Source organism: Callorhinchus milii, unplaced genomic scaffold, assembly GCF_018977255.1.
Source record: "Callorhinchus milii isolate IMCB2004 unplaced genomic scaffold, IMCB_Cmil_1.0 Scaffold3, whole genome shotgun sequence".
In the NCBI taxonomy this organism is placed as follows: domain Eukaryota; kingdom Metazoa; phylum Chordata; class Chondrichthyes; order Chimaeriformes; family Callorhinchidae; genus Callorhinchus; species Callorhinchus milii.
The window spans coordinates 12,453,739-12,471,453 of record NW_024704744.1 but is presented as its reverse complement, the minus strand read 5'-3'; the positions used below and the strand labels follow the sequence as shown (position 1 = coordinate 12,471,453).

The 17,715-nt window shown below is 38.4% G+C and overlaps 1 protein-coding gene across 1 annotated transcript in view; it reads right to left on the bottom strand.

The window, feature by feature from the left end:
- Positions 1–17,715, bottom strand: part of sntg2 (syntrophin, gamma 2) — a 198,154-nt gene that overhangs the window by 21,836 nt on the left and 158,603 nt on the right. The window contains exons 12-14 of the mRNA XM_042333369.1: positions 15,190–15,306; positions 4,692–4,763; positions 3,086–3,295 (exon numbers count right to left, since the gene is read on the bottom strand). Of these exons, the coding sequence (XP_042189303.1) occupies positions 3,086–3,295; positions 4,692–4,763; positions 15,190–15,306 (399 nt within the window). The remainder of the gene's footprint in view (positions 1–3,085; positions 3,296–4,691; positions 4,764–15,189; positions 15,307–17,715) is intronic.

Sequence of the window (17,715 nt, the reverse complement as noted above, 5' to 3'; positions counted from 1 at the left end):
GTCATTGTACAGCATACCGAGACATTATTGTACATGAAGGGCAATATATAAATGCAAGTTGTTGTTATTGTCTTTCACTCCAAGTCTTGCCAATGAGCCAGGCTGGGCTGTGCTGTCATCAGCAGTGCCCTGGAATACCGGAGACCTACCTGGCTCAGGTACAAGACTATCAAGACCACCACAGAGGGTTGACTCGATTCCAACGTTTGATTCATTGCCAGGCATGTCATCATGGAACCAGCACAGCTGCAAGGAGACCCCGCTTATATCTCTTCCCCCACCCACCCATCCCCAAGGAGGACAGTGATTAACTGTCAATTAAAATACTTTGTTTTATATTAAGTACAAAATACTCAATTACATAAATTATACAATTTTAATTGGCTGCACTACAGGTTTTTCATATTTGGCTTGTACTGCCTGTTGAACCATTTTCTGATTCAGTCGCTCATCCATTATTTAACATATTTCTTCCACCAGCAATCCATTAGATTGAAAGTTAAGTTCCTTTTTTTTCAAAACAATGCAGGCAAAATCAAAACGTTACTGTGCACATCACTAAACATGTTCACTTTGGGGATGAATGTAACTCTGGCCATGGATAGCAACAGAGCAATGTTAAAAGTATCAACAAACAGATTCTAGCTCAAAATAATCCACTACCTCAGAGAAAGGAGGTTAATCAACATCAAACAAAAGCTAAAGGCAATAAATATGAGGGCACTAACATTCTCCAAACCATTTATTAAATCTGCAACCCCTGCTAAATTATGAATGATTTAAATTTTCCAGAGTAGCTAGCAACTAATACAACAATTATTGGTGTTCTGGGCAGAACTGTTCATGAATGAATGACACTGCACTAAACTTTCTACTCAGAGTACAATGTTACAGCAGGCTATAATAATAATAATCCTTGCATTTGAAATAGCGCCTCATCACGTCTTCAAAACATCTCAAAGCACTTCACAAAATTTACTGTAAAGTATGTTTTGTGAGCGAAACACGGAAGCCAATTGAACTGTGCCACAAACTGTTGTGGATTGAGTGACCAAATTATTTCTTTTTGAAGGGATTATTCCTCCCGGTAAAGCGATCCGCCAATTGACAAATAACCGGGTTACTACTGAGTAAACAGAGGCTTGTCTAGTAAGGAAACTTGCCTAACATTGCACCCTGCCCGAGAATTGAACCCGGATACACTTGCTTGTGAGGCGAGTGCTCTACCCAAGCAGCTACAGGACTTATCAATGATCATGTTGCCTCTTATGTTAAATCAGCAATTTTTCCACCAGCCATTATTTGATGCTTTATAGTATTCTGCCTTTCTTCTGCTTTCTTTTGAAGTGATGAAGTTTTCTTTAATGCTCCCAGTATCCTCTCTCGCCACGACTCAGGTCTGCTCATTCTCCGCTAATGCATCACCAAAGTGTGTCATCTTTGTTGTTCACACTGCACCACAGTAGATGGAAATAAATCTGTTACAAGATTATTACCTTCCTGCATGTAGTGCGGTGCCTTGTGGTGAATGTGCAGTTGAAGAATAATTAGCGTTTCCATCAAAGCTCAGTGAAATTTCTATCACAGCTATATTTTGGTACTGTGTCAAAATATTTAACTAGGATTGTAAAATCGAATGCATCACTGAATTCATAGTTGTCCACTTTGACATTGTTTGAGTTAATGGCAGCTTTCCAAGTTTATTTTTTGTACTGATCCTTTTTTGTATCAACTATACATTATCCATTAGAGGATGACCCCGTTGAACTCAGCTCACACAGTTAGATAGCTGTAATGGATGCATGTATTAGAAGATGCAAAACATAGAAAAGCACAAATTAGAATAGATTGGATTGTCCTTGGCTAGACTTACTACAATCTAGAGTGTTCTGTGATAGGAACCATAGGAATTTCATAATGGAAGGAGGCCATTCAGCTCATTGTGGTGAGCTGAATGCCCTCCTTCCATTATGAAGGAGGTCCTTTGGTGCTATCTTCTCTGCTACATACGTCTTCTGCCCCATCGTGGGTGGCTGAACCTTTAACCCACCACCCTTCAGACTCCCTCCCTTTATCCCTCTGTTTGAATCGTCTCTCTCTCAAAATCTGCTTCTTCAACCATGTCTATAGTCCTCTCCCCCTTCTCCCCCATTCTTGGCACCAACACTGTCCTGTGAAGTGTTCTCACACATTATTCTATGCTGCTGTGGATACTTTTCCCTTGCTTTTTCCCAATAATTTGGAAAATGAGTTTGCATTATTTAAAATATAATTTCTTAATAAGGAACTGTGCAAGTCAGAACTCTTGCAATAATCAGAAGTATGTAACGCCAACACCAGCAAAGAGTATGTTGAAAAAGAAATGTCTCTTTGATGAGTTGCTGAACTGACTTGAATCCTTTGAAGTGCTTTGAGACATCCTCCCATTGTGAAAGGCACTATGCAAAATGCAAGGATTTTTTAAATTTATATTAAATACATTTTTGTTTTTCAATTCAAGGAGTAAATAATTCCAGATTATTGAACATTGTATTGTTAGTATTCATCTTATTGTTGGCCTTACTGGATTATTCACTTCTGTTAAACACCTCATCCAAAGGACTGTTTGTGGGACATTGATGTATGTAATTGGCTGCTGCGTTTCACCCATAAAATGTACAGTCAATTCATTTTACAGTATATTCTGTGAAGCGCTTTGAGATATGACATGATAAGGAGCTATGTCAAATGGTAAGATTATTATATATATTATATTATTTATTAGATTATTTAATGCAAAACAGATTCCCAGAGAGAACTATTAATCTCTTAAGAATTAAGAATTACAAAAAGAACCACTGTACAATACACATAGACATGTTTGTGCACATGATTGCATTGCCTATATTTAACTTTTTAAATAAGCCTGATTTATAAATATTTCTTACAACTTTTACCAATTCATGTTTTTGAATATGGGTAACTTAATGCAATCATGTGTGTGGATTCATTACAGCTAAGTCCCAAAGAAATGTTCATTTCATAACATATCTATGATTGTCATCTTGATTAAAACTCTACAAAGACTCAAAAGTTTTCTGCTTACCCCTGTTCTCTGTACTTCCGTGAAAACTGCTCTCTGGAAGGTTTTCTCCCACACGGCTAGCTCACTGCCCAGCTCCACGTAGAAATAATGGCTCTTCCCTTGTCCGGCCAGGATACTGAAACCATACGGCCTCTGGTCTTGAAGTTCGCAGTCCTGATGAAGACCTAAATATAAGTTTGCTTGTAGCCAGCATTCATCAGCAAGCCAGAGCTGTAAAATATTCTGCAGTAGATTACATTTGAGCCATTTAATTTTACGGGCAGACAGTGCCAAGTAAAAGCATCTCAACGTGAATTTGCCATTACTGATAACCACAAATCAAAGGCTAAAGATTTTTTGAAGAAAATCGCAGCATGATACAGTATTGTGAAATAAAAATAGTTCAGATATACAGATTCCTTTAACGTTAAATTCTATGTAATATTTATATATTATTTGGGAGAAAAACAATTTTCGCAAGCAGGGAAACTGAAGGCACTGACACGGTACTCACAAATTGAATTTATGCATCCAACCAGTTATCAATATATTTGGTGAAATGTCAAGAACATCTAGATTCAGATGACTCTCTTAAGTGGTTCATTTTTTTCTCGTGTTTCATTGATGTATAATGCATTCTAGGCTCTACTGTAAGGAAAGCTTTGCCATTCATATTAACCTTGCCAAACTCATTCAGAGAAAGAAACAAGGATCTGAAAAGCACTGAAAATGTCAAACACAATTTCTGAAGCTGATCAAAACAGGCATATTACTGTGATCGTGGTGGACTGTAGATGCTCTTCAGGATCTACCCCATGTGAAGAGCTCTATATTGTTATTGTTGTTGTTATTGATGTAGATCTGACCTTCATTGTCTGAGTAGGAATTATCATCTTTAAGAAAACATTCCTTTATATTTACATTTATGTTGCCCATTCACAATAACTACATTGAACAAATATGTATTGTTTGGGAAAATGTATATAAAAAATAAACTGAAAAGTCTGTCTCAGCTCATTCATTAAAATTCATCAACAGAATTATTCAAAAAGGGGAATGAGCTGCTATGAGTTTTGCGACACTGAAGTTCAAGAAGAAAATGGAGGAAAAATGGCCGCATGTGGTAGAAGTGTAGAAAATTATCAGGGATTTTGACAGGGTAAATAGTTAGGAGTTATTTCCACTTGTGCAGTAGCCAAATGATTAAGGGATATGAATTGAAGATAACCACAAGAACAGCGAATGGAGAGTTTTTTCCTACAAGGTTGTTGGGATGTGGAATGCCCTGCCAAGTAAGGTGGCAGAGATAGGGACCATTGTGGGTTTCAGGAGTGAAGTAGACAGACCTATGAAGGATAGAAGCTTGAAGGGTTACAAGGATATGGCAGGGCAGTGGGATTGAATGGACACCTTGCTCTGAGAGACAGTGCAGACCTTGTGGGCTGAATGGACTCTTTCTGTACTGTATAATTCTATGGGTATTGTTCAGTGCATCTAGAAACTCCTGTTTATTTCTTTCAATTGTTAGTCAGTCATTTACTGTTTTTACTGTGCGTTCTGCATGGCGTCTGTAGTTTACTGCTCAACATTTCTACCTGAAATGCTTCACTGTCACACAGAGATTTACCTTATGAACTTTACAAAGAATCTCACAGAGGTTGTAGATTTTCTCAGCTCGTAGCCAGTCGCGAATGCTAACCTATGGTAAGCAAAGCAAAGAGTCAATGTCAGCACCTTAGGATATTCTCCCGATGTGAAAACCACTGCATAAATCTCAATTTATATTTACGTTTATAGACAATTTCCGAAGCTGATCAAAATAAGCATCACTGTGATGGTTGTGTGATTGTGGAGACCTGTAGATCTGATCTTCACTGTCTGAGTAGGAATTACCATCTTTAAGAAAACATTCCTTTATATTTCCAGTTATGTTGCCCATTCACAATAACTACATTTAAAATGGCTACTGATCAAATATGCATTGTTTTGAAAAATAAACTGAAAAGTCTGTCTCAACTCATATTCAAACACTCATCAAAAGAATTATACAAGAAGGGGCAATGAGATGCTTTGACATTTTGTAACACTGAAATTCAGAATAAAATGGAGGAAAAAATGGTATTGTATTGTAATATTATCAGGAACAAAATAGTGCCATTACACCAGATAATGGTCCTCAGGAATCTAAAGCGAGTCTCCTGCAGTTAACTCAAGGTACCTCATACCGACCCTGAAATCTCTGCTCGACCTGCGATCATCTCAGAGCTAAAATCATGTCAGTGGGTGAGACATACACTGAACTCTGTGGAGGAGATGCACTTTGTGTCCTGAGGCACTCTTACCTGTATCAAAGTACTATTTACACTGCCATTTCCCTGGCAAGTGCTTTTTCAAACCCTATGTGAGGGAATACTAATTGCAACGTTTTGCTGAGCAATTATTAGCTGGCTTACAAAGCAACAGTTAAAGGCTGAAGTCTCAAAATGTCATTTCTTTTATAAAACAATTATTCAGTTGCACTTTCCTAACAAAACATAAACATTTTCTTCCTTTGTGGATCCAGATGTAGTCTTGTTTTGAACCGGATGTACTAGAATTCTAAATCTGCTCTGGCAGTCCTGGGCTGTTCGCTATTTGTCAAATGTAAACCCTGTTTTCAAACCATTCATAGTACACCTGGGTATAACTCTACAAGAATCTCAAACTATAATACTTAGAGACATCCGCAAGATGTGAAAAGCGCTGTATAATGTAAACTGTATTGTATTATAGAACCAGATGGTTTGAGGAGCAAGGTACCATTGAAGAAACCTCATGATTAAGTCGGGATATAAAGCATTCACTTACAAAAATACACAGTCACTACACATTACACTAAACCTTGTGGAGCACTTTGAGATGTGCTCCTGACATGAAAAGTTCTATATCAAATGCAAGGATTATTATTAATAATATTATCAAGGATTGTACTAGAGGTAAAGAAAAGCAGGAAACATAATCAGAGAAGCAAAGGTAAACACTACATGTAAGTGATAATGAGGCTTTCCAAATAGGCAGGTAGCAAATGGCCAGTGGTATCCAGAGTAACTAACTGATCATTTACCTCACAGATCTGACCAATTCAGAATAATAATAATAATAATAATCCTTGCATTTGATATAGCGCTTTTCACGTCGGGAGGACGTCCCAAAGCGCTTCACAGAATATACTGTAAAGTGAGTTGACTGTATATTTGTGGGCGAACGCGGCAGCCAATTGCGCACAGCAATGTCCCACAAACATTCATAGATTGAAAATGACCAATTTAATTATTGTTTTTGTTTTTTGGAGGGATTATTATTAGGCTCTGTGTGGAGTAAGGAAACTTGCCCAAGGTTTTGCCCTCTGCCTGGAATTGACTCAGGTCTCTCACTTGCAAAGCGAGTGCTCTAACCACTGAGCTACAGGACTCCACAGGTTAGGGCTCACCTGACTCGCAAAGACGATAATAGCGAAACATACTGCGGTGGTGCTCCCCAGAGCGATTAACACAGACACTGTGTCGTAGTAGGAGGCTATGGTTCCCACCATATAAGAGAAGCTGAGTGTGAGAGCGGCCAGACACAGGATATTCCTTGCTTGTTTGTCTTTGAGACCAGTCAGTGCACTTGATCGTGATGACTTTGAGACATATAAATACGTGATAAAGTGCTGTAGAAATGCAAGGGTTTTGCTTCCTTAAATAAGAGGTTAAAGAATCTATTAGGCCATTCAAAATGCTGCTGAGAAGCTCCAAATACTTCCAGCAGTGTAAAGGCATTAAAGGAGTTAAGAACTGGAATTAATGGCTCAACTAATAGCTTTGTACATTCACTAAACTTGGGAGAGATGTGTCAGGTCTAAAATGTAGTAATCATAACTCCATTATTTTAAAAAGGGTCACGAAAAACAACTGGAAACTTCAAGCTCATAGATGGTTGTGCATATCAGAAATAAAAATAGGAGGGTCATGGACTCTATGTTTGGGTCAGAATTTCCTGAGGGAGAAGCTGAAAGAGACCTTGGGGTGTTAGTTGACTGATCGCTCACCATGTTAAAACAGTGTGAGGCAGCAATAAGCAAAGCAAATAGGAAGCTGGGTTATATTTCAAATCTATTGAATTCAGATCCCCAGATCCTGATCCATGCTCAGGATGTATACAGCTCTGGTCAGGCAGTACTTGGAATATTGGACACAGTTCTGGTCATCGCAACATAAGAGGTTTAATCAGGCCATAGAGACAGAGTAAAGGAGAGCAACATGGATAATTACCAGTTTTAAGGAATGAACTATGAGCAGTGATTAGAAGTCTACAGTCTTGAAAAGAGCGGTCTCGCAGGGGATCTTATACTGGTAGAATCATAGAACCCATCATGCCTCTCCCTGCTCTTTGAAAGAACTATCCAACTAGTCCCCCACTCTTTCTCCATAGCCCTCCAATATTTTTCTTTTCAAGTACATATCCAATTCCCTTTTAAAATCTAAGTGCTTTGAGATGTCTCCAAGACGTGATTAGGCGCTATATCAAATGTAAGGATCATTATTATTATTATTGAATCTGCTTCCATCACCTTTCCAGATAGTGCATTCCAGATTGTAACAATTCGCTGTGTAAAAAAAATTCTCGTCATCTCCTCACTGATTCATTAGCCAATTATCTAGAATCTGTGTACAGTATGTATAATATGGGTGTGTATGATGTGTATAATATTTTAAACGGGATTGATAAAGTAAACCTGAAACATTACTTCGAGATATGCCATGAGAGCAGAACAAGAGGACACAAATCAGTTTCAAGACAGACAATGGGAAACATTTCTTTACCCAGAGCGTCAATGAGGCTAGAATTCTGAAATCATTTAAGAAATAGCTTGACGCTGTGATGGGAGGATGTCTGGAGGTGGTGGGGATGTTCTGGAAAAATTAGATCTGAAAAGCCATCTACATCTGAATCAATTACAATGAAACTCTTTCAAACAATTTGAAATATCACAGCACAGTATTTTACTGCCCTTGCCCATCAACTACTGATCTTTAACAGTGAGCACTTATTATTCACTGCTTGACATTAAAACATATCTACCTTGATGGCAGTAGGCTCTGATTATTTCCTGCAGTGTAAAGAAAGGCATGAAAGGAGCTAAGAACAGAATTAATGGTTCAACTAATAGTTTTGTACATTCACTAAATTCTGAGAGATGTTTCAGGATTAAAAGGTAGCAATCATAACTCCATTATTTTAAAAAAGGGTCACGAGGAACAGTTGGAAATGACAAGCTATCACATGGTTCTGAATTTTAGAAGTAAAAATAGGTTATAATAAGACTTTCTTGAATACAGAACAAATGTGTAACATTAATCAAATCTAGTTTAGAAATATTCCAATGTACAGGGGTTTAAGTTTCTTCATTGATCAGTAAAGATGCACATACATTAGATCAGGATTTGTACTATGGGCTCTTATTGTTAGTCATTGCAATATCATAGCAACTTTGATGTCACTCTGCTAAGTCTGATCTGTTCCTTGCCCTCCACTCCATCACCAATGCACAAATCTTCAGCCACTTTGGAGACTAGACACATGTAATGGGCTTTCAAAAGAGAATTGGTTATGCACATGTAGAGGAAAGTTATGAGAGTATAAGGAAACATCAGGGAATTGGGATTAGGATGCATGTCTTCTTGTAGGAGCAAACACCAACATAATCATAATGCTTGAATTTGATATAGTACCTTATATCATCAAAATGATGCACACAGTTTGCATACATCAATGCTCCACAAACAGACATGAAGTAAACAATCAACTTTATCGGGGCAAAAACAGAAAGAGCTGGGAAAACTTAGCAGGTCAGGCAGCATCTATGGAGAAAGGAAAGTGAGTCAACGTTTCGGGTCCACGCCCCTTCATCAGAACGGAACTTTATCTGGGGGATTGTTGGCCAGGACACTGGGAAAGACTCTCTCATCTTTTGTTTAAGTGACATGGGATCTTTAATTCCACCTGAGAACAGGCAGATAGAGCTTTGGCTTAATATCTCAAATGAAAGACAGCATCTGTCACAATGCAGCACTCCTCCAGCATCGAACTGGAGTGTGAGCCTGGACAATGAGCTTAAAGTCCTGATTATAATATTTACAGTAACAATACCAATTTACAGTTATATAGTGCCTTTCATAATAATAATAATCCCTCCAAAAAACCAAAAACAATAATTAAATTGGTCATTTTCAATCTACGACTGTTTGTGGGACATTGCTGTGCGCAATTGGCTGCCGCGTTCGCCCACAAATATGCAGTCAATTCACTTTACAGTGTGTTCTGTGAAGCGCTTTGGGACGTCCTCCCGACGTGAAAAGCGCTATATCAAATGCAAGGATTATTATTATTATTATTATTATTCATCAGGAGGACTTCTCAAAGCTCATAACAGAATTGGGTGGCACCCCAACTGAGCTGGGATGGGAGCTGAGAGAGGTGAGGATGGGAAAGATGACTGAAAGCACAGCTTTCCTCACCTCTCTCACCTCTCTCAAATCCCATGGAGAAATTCAAAGTTGAGAATGAGGATCTTGAACTTTATTTATATTGATATTGTGCCTTTACCACAAGATTTACCATAACGAGTAATGACTGTATTTATAAATTTGCAAGTGAAGTATTATATTTGCAAACTAAAAATACATAGTCAATTTCATAAGTAAATTTTTCTAATGATTATTTTTGACCTAAAACTTAAGTCAATTTTATATTGAATAAAAATTTACTTAGAAAACATGGGCCCTGACAGCTATAGGGAGTTCATGCTATTATTAACCCAACATAACCTTATGGAAAATATTGACTTTGCATCAGATCCCTGATTTCAAGTTATTTTGAGTGGTGCTACTTTTATTAGTTCAATTATCCCATTAAATTGATACTCGAACAGCTTTACTAATATCAGTATAATGAAACGTAATTCCTGAACAGATCAATAATTGTCTCATGAGGCTTTACAGAACGACTCCAGTATCAAACCCAACATCTGTAACACTAATTATTAAGGACTGACTGAAGCTACTATGTTTTGCTAATCCTGTCATTCGAAAAGTAATAATATAATAATCCTTATATTTGATACAGTGCCTTATCACATCATTGAGATATCTCAAAGCACTTAACAGAATATACTGAAAAGTGAATTGACTGTGTATTTGTCAGTGAATCGTGGCAGCCAATTGAGCACAGCAGTGTCCCACAAACAGTCGTGGATTGAGTGACCAAATTATTATTTATTTATTAAAAATATTTTTGAAGGGATTATTATCCCCTTAAAGCGATCCGCCAATCGACTAACAACAGGGTTCCTCCTTGCTCCTAGGTAAACTGAGGCATGTGGAGTAAGAAAACTTGCCTAAGGTTTTGCCCTGCCCAGGAATCAAACCCAGGCCCTCTCGCTTTTGAGGCCAATGTTCTAACTAAAACCTCCACAAATCCTTTTGTGGAACAAAGTAAATCCTCTTGTGTAACAGGCTTGACTGGCTTATTGGCTTCCTCCTGTTTCTGTTTTCTGATGCTCCTTCCCATTCCTAAACAAACCCAGAACCTAGTAACATCTTTATAATCTGGTTGATTTTCTAATGCTTTCAATCCTTCACAGCCCTCAATTGGGTTTATACAATACAAACATCCGAGTGACAATTGTTTTCTTTCTAAACAGGTGATCTGCATCTTTGGGAATAGAAAATGTTGCATATAAATATCTTGAAGATGTGATAAGACTATATCAAATGCAAGGATTATTATTATTATAGACAAAAATATATGCTGGATATAAACGATGTAAAACTAACTAGAGAGCATGTTAAATCCATGTCCACAAAACAAAGATAAATGAAAGTCAAAAGGGAGAGATAATGAAGAATTATTTGTTTGAGATAGTCACAAGCCGAGAACAAAAATAAATTGCCCAAATCACTTGATCAAACTGCCAATGGTAACACTGTAATGACTCACTGCTAACAGCCTTGAAATCCCCAAAACATTACAGTATTGAATGCACAAATTGTTGGAAGACTCGATAGTATAAAAATATGTATCTCTTCCAAGCACAAGTTACCTCCAATGCACACCTTTAACTATAATTAAATACCAAGGGAATAGAATGGAAAGGAAAGAAGGCAAAAGCTTATTTTCCAAATTGTGAAACGACATTGAATAACATTCACCTCCTATCTTGTCAAGTTGCAGTGAAGTAATCTTCTCACAGCAAATCACCAGTAGATTTCCCTATAAACTTAATCACTGTCAATCACCATTGAGAAAATGTTAGAGCCCATCAATTATGTCTTACAAGCACCTGGGTTAGTCCGTCAGATAATAAACAGTAAAGAACACTTAAAGTCAACCAGGAAAGGTGATAACTGTTTCTCGTATGATTCATGGCTTCCTCGTCTCTTGCAGATTTGGTTTCATTCTGTCCGACGTCTCAAGGAGAATGAATCCACACAGAGCAGCAATGATAATTACATCCTCTTTAGAAGCACCTGGGGACCGCAAATCTGATTCCCCACTAACGTGTGTGCAGGTATCCCTTGACATCTAGCCATATGAACTTTGATTCAATTGCTTAAGGTTTGATCAGAGATATTAATTTTTTTAGATTTGTTGACCGCGTTACAGACTGCTGAGAATGATATGTTACAAATGTTCTCAAATAACTTGACACTTTGTCGAAGAAATGGGTCTCGTCCCAAGGTCTGGCCTTATCATAGTGGATGGAGAAAACATGCCGCTCATGTAATTGAAAAAAATGATCATACCAGAGTGCTTTATCTACAGCACTCATTTATCCACAATGGCAATCTTGATGTGTGTAAAAGAATCAGAATGCAGAGATTTGGGGTTACATCTCCAAAGTGCAAAAATAATCTGTGGACATTTATATTATTCTGTCAGTGCTGGATAGATATAAGTGTTTTGGAACAGCTCCGATTAGCTGTTTGAGAAGGAAAATGAGTTGTTAATGAAACAAGTTAGTGGTGTTTTCACTACAGCTGATGAGGTTAGGGGGTGACTTGATTGAAGTCCACAACATTATGGAGAGTTCTGATAGCAATTAGATTATTTTCACTCATCAGTCACAAAAACAATGGAATTACAATTCAGAAAAACAATAGTTTCACACAAAGCTACATTTAACAACAACAGCCTGGATTTATATACCAGCCTTCACATGGGGTAGTGGCTGGGAATGTTCAAGAGTGGCGGAGCTTGGCGTTGAGCACGGGGGGGAGGTGACCAGGCACTATCATAGAGGAAGGTCTTCAGGCGTGATTTGCAGATGGGGAAGGAGTAGGCAAGGTGGAGGGATTGAGGAAGAGAGTTCCAGAGTTTCGGGGCATAGTGAATGAAAGCACAGACTTTCATGTTGGAGCGGTGGGGACGAGGGTCATATAGGAGGCTGGTGCCAGCCGAGAAGAGGCAGTGGATATTGGAGTGGGAAGTAAACAAGTCAGAGAGCTGGGAGGTGACAGTGAATGGAGCGATTTGTAAATGAGTGTGAGGATATTGAAGTCAATCCTTTCTGTAATAGGGAGCCAGTGGAGTCTGGCAAGGATTGGGATAATGGGGGTATGGAGTTTAATGCGGGTGAGGATATGGGCCTCAGAGTTTTGAATTAGTAAGATTTTGTGTATAGTGGAGCTGGGGAAACTGTCGAGGAGGGCATTGGAATAATCAAGGGAGGAGGTGACGAAAGCCTTGATGAGGGTTTGGATGTGTGCTATGTTAGGAGGGGGGATAACTGGAGAAGATGAAGGAAAACATTCCTGGTCAGGGACCAGATAAGGGGTAGGAAGGACAGTTGGTGAATCTAACCTGATGCCTAGGATACCCACAGGTTTGGTGATAGCAACAACAACAACATTACATTTGTATAGCGCCTTTCACGTCAGGAGGACGTCCCAACCTGTGCTAATTTATGTTATAATCTGAAGAATGTGAAGTGATCTGTTAAGTAGCAACTGATATAGAGCAAAATCTTAAACAGTGTAAGGAAGAAAATAAATCAAATGTTAACCACTTGACAAGCTCCTGCACAGTATGCACGTACCAAAGCTTTCTTATTGTATTTTCCCAGTGTATGTTTATGCACACAAACATTTGTCATAACACAAACAGAAATGTTTGTCACAGTCCTGACATTAACACATCATCGTGTTTCACAGCAATAGTATTTAAACCCTAAGGTTACAACCAAACACAGTGGGGATTATTAAACACAAGCATGATTGGCATTGTTTGTGAACACTGCAAGAATTATTTACTTCATTCACAGTCTCCAGCAGACATTTTCAACTGCACTTTTAAGAGCTGAAAAAGAACCCAAGCAGGGAATTTTCCACTGAATAAAGTGCAAGTGATATACACTGTAGTATTTTATAATATTAATCCTTGCATTTGATATAGCACCTTATCACGTCTTTGAGACGTCTCAAAGAGCTTCACAGAATATATTGTAAAGTGAATTGACCAAACTTTCCCAACATTTTGTCCTGCCGGGAATCCAACCCAGGTATCTCGCTTGCGAGGTAAGTGCTCGAACCACCAAGCTACAAGAAACTCACATTGACTAGTGTCACTGTGTTTGAGTCCCGGGCTCCAGATATCCTCAGATCCGAGGTTTCTCGAGGGATATGTGAGGTACAGAAGGATCCCTGGAGAAAAGGTACTATATATCTCTGCTGCCTTATCTGGCCTTAACATGGATAATATTATCATTATTATTTTTAATAATAATTTATGTGTTATTTTTTATAAATACATTTGTAAATTATAAATTTGGATAATTTGTTCGAGTACCTTTTCAACCCCAATTGAACGGAAATGAAGTTGATTAACTGGACACCTTAGAGACATTAATATATAGAACATTAAGGGAGCAAGAATTGATCCAATTCTTTTAACAGTATAATCTACAATAGAGTTATATTTTATGGAGTAGATTTTGAGAGACTAAAATGTTGCAAGGAACAGGACAGCTATTAAGCGCCTTTCACGAGCATCAGGTTTACTTAATCTAGTTTCAGCTGGTAAAGCCTCCAAATTAGTCTTTTTGTGAAATCCAAATCTGAGGTTACACAATTATTAGTCCACCATAACCATCTGTGGACTATCAATAGATAGCCAGAGATGAGAGACACATAAGAACCCCTTCAGATAATAGAAGACTAAATGCACTGTTGCACAGTACATGAAAAGATAGAGTTCATATACCAAAGAATATAAATTCATCTCATCACTTAGATTATCAGACTGGATTCTCAGTCAATTCTGGACACAATGGCACAACTGTACTGAAAGGGTCAAGTTTAAAGTATAAAGAGAATTTAACCCCCTGTTGTTAACCCTCTACCTGTTCAGGTAGATGTTAAAGATTCCATGGGACTATTCAAAATGAGAATTGCTGTGTGTAAATTGGCTGCCCTATTTGCCTACGAAATACACTTCACAATAAAATTCTGCAAAGTGCTTTGAGTCGACTCGACGACATAATATGGTATAATATTAAACGCGAGCATTATTGATGATTACTATTAATTTTTAAATTATTATTAGGGACAGCAGCATCAGAAAACAGTGATTATTTGCCATGAGGGTGAAAGATTGCTGCTGCGGAAATGTACACATTGACTCTCCACACATGTGTTTCACAATGACAGCACAGCAGATGTGCACTCTGCACCATCCCCATTACTTTTACAATATGGGACTAAGTGTAGCCGAATTCAAGGTAGACTCAATAAATCTAGACTCTGACAGTCACAAACAGACACAAAATCTTCTAATTATCGTGAATCTAATGTAACGCTGAACAGATTTCCACAGGAGTAGAATGCAAAGAGCAATATTTAGAAGGCGGTACACCTGGCATAAGTCAGGAAAATGTCAAAAATGCCAGGGATTCCATTTATATTTTTTATTTTAAAGCGGCAGCTAAAACAACTGCTTTAAGTCATGCTTAAGATGAAGGAGGAACATAATTAGAATTACAAAGTTCACAGACATGTAAGAGTCAGTAACGAGAGCTGCTAGATAAATAATGATTCGCTATCTCTTACCGGTGGAGTATTGAAAATGTAAAGCAATGAGCTCTTCAGTCCCAGAAACTTGAACTTGTAAAGCTGAGAGGAATCAGATGCCAGAAGTCTCTCACTCACCCACCCCATGTGAATTATCTGCAGAGGAAAACCTTAGAAAATTGAAAAATCAATCCTCAAAATCAAAACACTGCATTTTTATTACTCCTGCTCAAAATGCTATTAATTTTGCAATGACACTTCAAGAACACTGTACATATCATAATGTCTAAATGAAACAGGAAATTACTGAACTAGATTATCAGGGAATCTCTTCTTAAAAAGTGTTCTGAAAGGAATTATGAGGATTTCGTTGCAACTGAGACTGACAGCCCACTCTGCTACAAAGTCATAACAAGGAGAGGCAAACCAAGTGCACAAAATACATCAGTCCTGCCAGTCTGTTCATACAGAGACAGCCTGTGCATACAGTATTGCAGATTAAGTGGCATCTCATTTGCATTATGTCTTTATGTCTTTGTATTACGTCTTGCACATGACACAGAAATAGACATAGTATTGTTAGGGTAATCTTAAAGTTACGACAGCAGGGGGAGGGGGGAAATTCCATCCAAACATTTGCAGGGTTAATGTTGGAATTTAGAGAGTAAAACAATGCAATTCGTCCAAAAACCTAGTGAAATTCTTTTTTCAATGTAAAAAATTCCCTGTAACCAATGTACAAACTTTTGTTAACCCTCATTAATGGGTGAGCTCTAGATCACTGTTAGTTTTTACTCGGTAAATTCCATCACTTTAGACTGCTTTAAGACAAATACTGGAATTTATATAGCGACCTTCACACAGGATAACGTCTTGGAGTGCTGCACAGTGGTGGGGTTGGATGCTGAACATGGAAGTGGAGGAGGCGACCATAGGTGCAGTTGAAGAGATAGGTCTTGAAAAGGGGAATTTAAAGGTGGGTAAAGAGGGGGTGAGGGAGAGAGATTTAGGCAGAGAATTCCAGAGGCTAGGCATGTTGTGGCTGAAGGTATAGACACCAATAATAATAAAAAAGATAAACCTTGTATTTGATCGCGTCGTTGAGGCATCTCAAAGCGCTTCACAGAATATATTGCAAAGTGAATTGACTATACATATATTTGGACGAAACACGGCAGCCAATTACGCACAGCAGTGTCCCATAAACAGTCTTGGATTGGGTGACCAACGGTGGTACGGAGAAGTCTGGGGACACACAGCAGGCCTGTGCTATCTGAGCGAAGGAGGCAGGCAGAGGAGTGGAGTACAAGCAGGTCAGACCACCATGAGAATTTAAATGAGAATTTCTTGAGTCTCAGTGCACAAGCAGGCAACAGACTCCTATAGAACGGCCCAACATGATGGTGTATTGGTGTTGGACAGCAGGTACAAAGGGGAACATGTTCCTTTAACTTAAACAATCTTTCTTTTCAGCTATTTCTGCTTTAAACACGAGTTAGTTCTGTATTCTGGTTGCTACACCATCACACATTGTATCCATTACCCAAACCTCTTTTTGCACAAAGACTATCATCCCACACGACTTTACTGGCCTTGAAAAGGGATAAGCCTGGAGGAGCTGGAGCTAATATGCCTGGTTACGAGTGATAAGAAAGCTCCTGGATTCAAGAAATTCTAATTTATTGCAGTGGAGGACACTAGCTTTAAGACCTTCAAAACCTTGACAATCTAAAAGGATGTTTTCTTTAAACTTTCTTTCTTTAAACTCACACCTTCTTCAAGAAGCCATTTTTTGGCATAGTTGTTTTGCCAAGAACAGCTCATCTGTTTCAACACAAAATGAAGCCTTCAAATCTCCTGAATCGTATTTGTGGATGTGGTGACCTTGCAGTCCGAGACTTTACAAAAGCACATGAGCATGTGGAACATTTCTTTCAAAATGTGTGCAGTCACTTAGCAGCTAATGGTTTTGTCATGATCCCTGGGGTGGCTCCCTGGCCTGCCTGGGTTGGACATGTGGAAACATTTTGAACGTCCCCGGCATGTGGAGTCCTGTAGCCCAGTGGTTAGAGCATTTGCATTGCAAGCAAGAGACCTGGGTTTGATTCCCGGCAGGGCAAAATGTTGGGCAAGCTTCCTTACTCCACATGACTCTGTTTACCTGGCAATAAGTTTGAACCCGGTTGTTAGTCGATTGGCGGATCGTGTTTCCAGGGGTAATAATTCCTTAAAAAAATAATAAATATTTGTTCACTCAATCCACGACCGTTTGTGGGACACTGCTGTGTGCAATTGACTGCCGTATTTCACCCACAAAATATACAGTCAATTCACTTTACAATATATTCTGTTAATATATTCTATATTAGCTTTCAAAGAGGAACTAGATTAATATCTAAAAAGGAATCAGTGACAGGGGTATATGTAAAGGCAGTTAAATTGTAAAGTCAATTCACTTTACAGTATATTCTGTGAAGCGCTTTGAGATGTCTCAACAATGTAATAAGGCGCTATATCAAAAGCAATGATTATTATTAATAATAAATGGGACTGAAAGGATTGCTC